The sequence below is a fragment of the Austrofundulus limnaeus genome, unplaced genomic scaffold (assembly GCF_001266775.1).
Source record: "Austrofundulus limnaeus strain Quisiro unplaced genomic scaffold, Austrofundulus_limnaeus-1.0 Scaffold1364, whole genome shotgun sequence".
In the NCBI taxonomy this organism is placed as follows: domain Eukaryota; kingdom Metazoa; phylum Chordata; class Actinopteri; order Cyprinodontiformes; family Rivulidae; genus Austrofundulus; species Austrofundulus limnaeus.
Window position 1 is genome coordinate 62,989 of NW_013953766.1, and position 1,203 is coordinate 64,191.

Here is a 1,203-nt window from a genome sequence, read left to right on the forward strand (position 1 = left end):
AACAGACACACAGGTAAACAAACACACAGGTAAACAAACAGACAGGTAAACAAACAGACAGGTAAACAAACAGACAGGTAAACAAACAGGTAAACAGACACACAGGTAAACAAACAGGTAAACAAACAGACAGGTAAACAAACAGACAGGTAAACAAAGAGGTAAACAAAGAGGTAAACAAACAGGTAAACAGTGTATTTCCTGTAAGTTTTCAGGTGGGTGGTACAGACAGGTGGTCTGAAGCAAACCGGAAGTGAAACTGGAGCAAACAGCGGTCACTTCCGGTCCGTTAATTGGGTCTGCTTCATAATAACTAGCTGCTGATCTCAACAACAACACGTGACCGAACCGAGTCAGGACCGAACCGGACGTCCTGAAACACCTGAAGCCCGGTCCGTGGACCTACAGACCCGAACCCTCCCATGAAGGGGGGACTCCAGGTCCGGTCCGGTTCTGGTGTTTGATGCGGGCAAGAGGTACCGGTCCACTCACCCTCAGCTCGGTCTCGGTCCTGTGGACCCCCAGCTTCTTCAGTCCCACGGTCAGGTCGTTCACACAGATCCCTCCGTCCCCGTTCACGTCCAGAACCTGGAACAGAACCTTCAGCCGGTGCTGATCCGGACCACCGCACATCTCACAGGACGGATCATCCTGGTCCCCGGACTGAGGGGGTCCGGGTCCCGGGGGGGTCTCTGTGGACCGACACTGACAGAACACCCTGCCCAGCACGCGGGGTAGAACCGAACCCTGCGGGTGGATCATGTTCCGGGCGGGTTCGGTCACTTCAGAACCCAGACCACATCACCACGTCACAGGTCGGTCCATCAGCCCCGAACCAGAACCTTCCACCATGAAGGAGGTTACCTGACCCAGAGACGGTCCTCAGAACCGAACCGGGYCGGTTCAGGTCCAGTTTGCAGCCTCAGCTCGGTGAATGGATGCCGATGATAAAAACAAGCTGTTAGCAGGTCCACGGTCCGTTAGAACCCGAGTCCAGAACCGAACCGGGTTTATAAACAGCTTCATGTGGGTCCAGCTATAAAACAGAACCTCCAGAACCTGGAACCGGTTTATTTTAGGCGGGTTTTAAATAAATACTGGTTCCGTTAACTGACCGATCCGTTAAACCGGCTCTGCTCAAATCCCGCCGCTTCTCGCGAGATCACAGAGAGCACGTGACCCGCCTGATGACGTCACAACACA

General features: G+C 53.7%; 1 protein-coding gene across 1 annotated transcript in view; it reads right to left on the reverse strand.

Annotated features, from left to right (window-relative positions):
- LOC106535109 (calcium-binding mitochondrial carrier protein SCaMC-2-B) overlaps positions 1–1,203 on the reverse strand; it is a gene marked incomplete in the record, with an annotated part of 10,287 nt that extends 9,084 nt beyond the window's left edge. Inside the window, 1 exon segment of the mRNA XM_014032014.1 lies at positions 493–1,203. Within this exon segment, the coding sequence (XP_013887468.1) occupies positions 493–762 (270 nt within the window).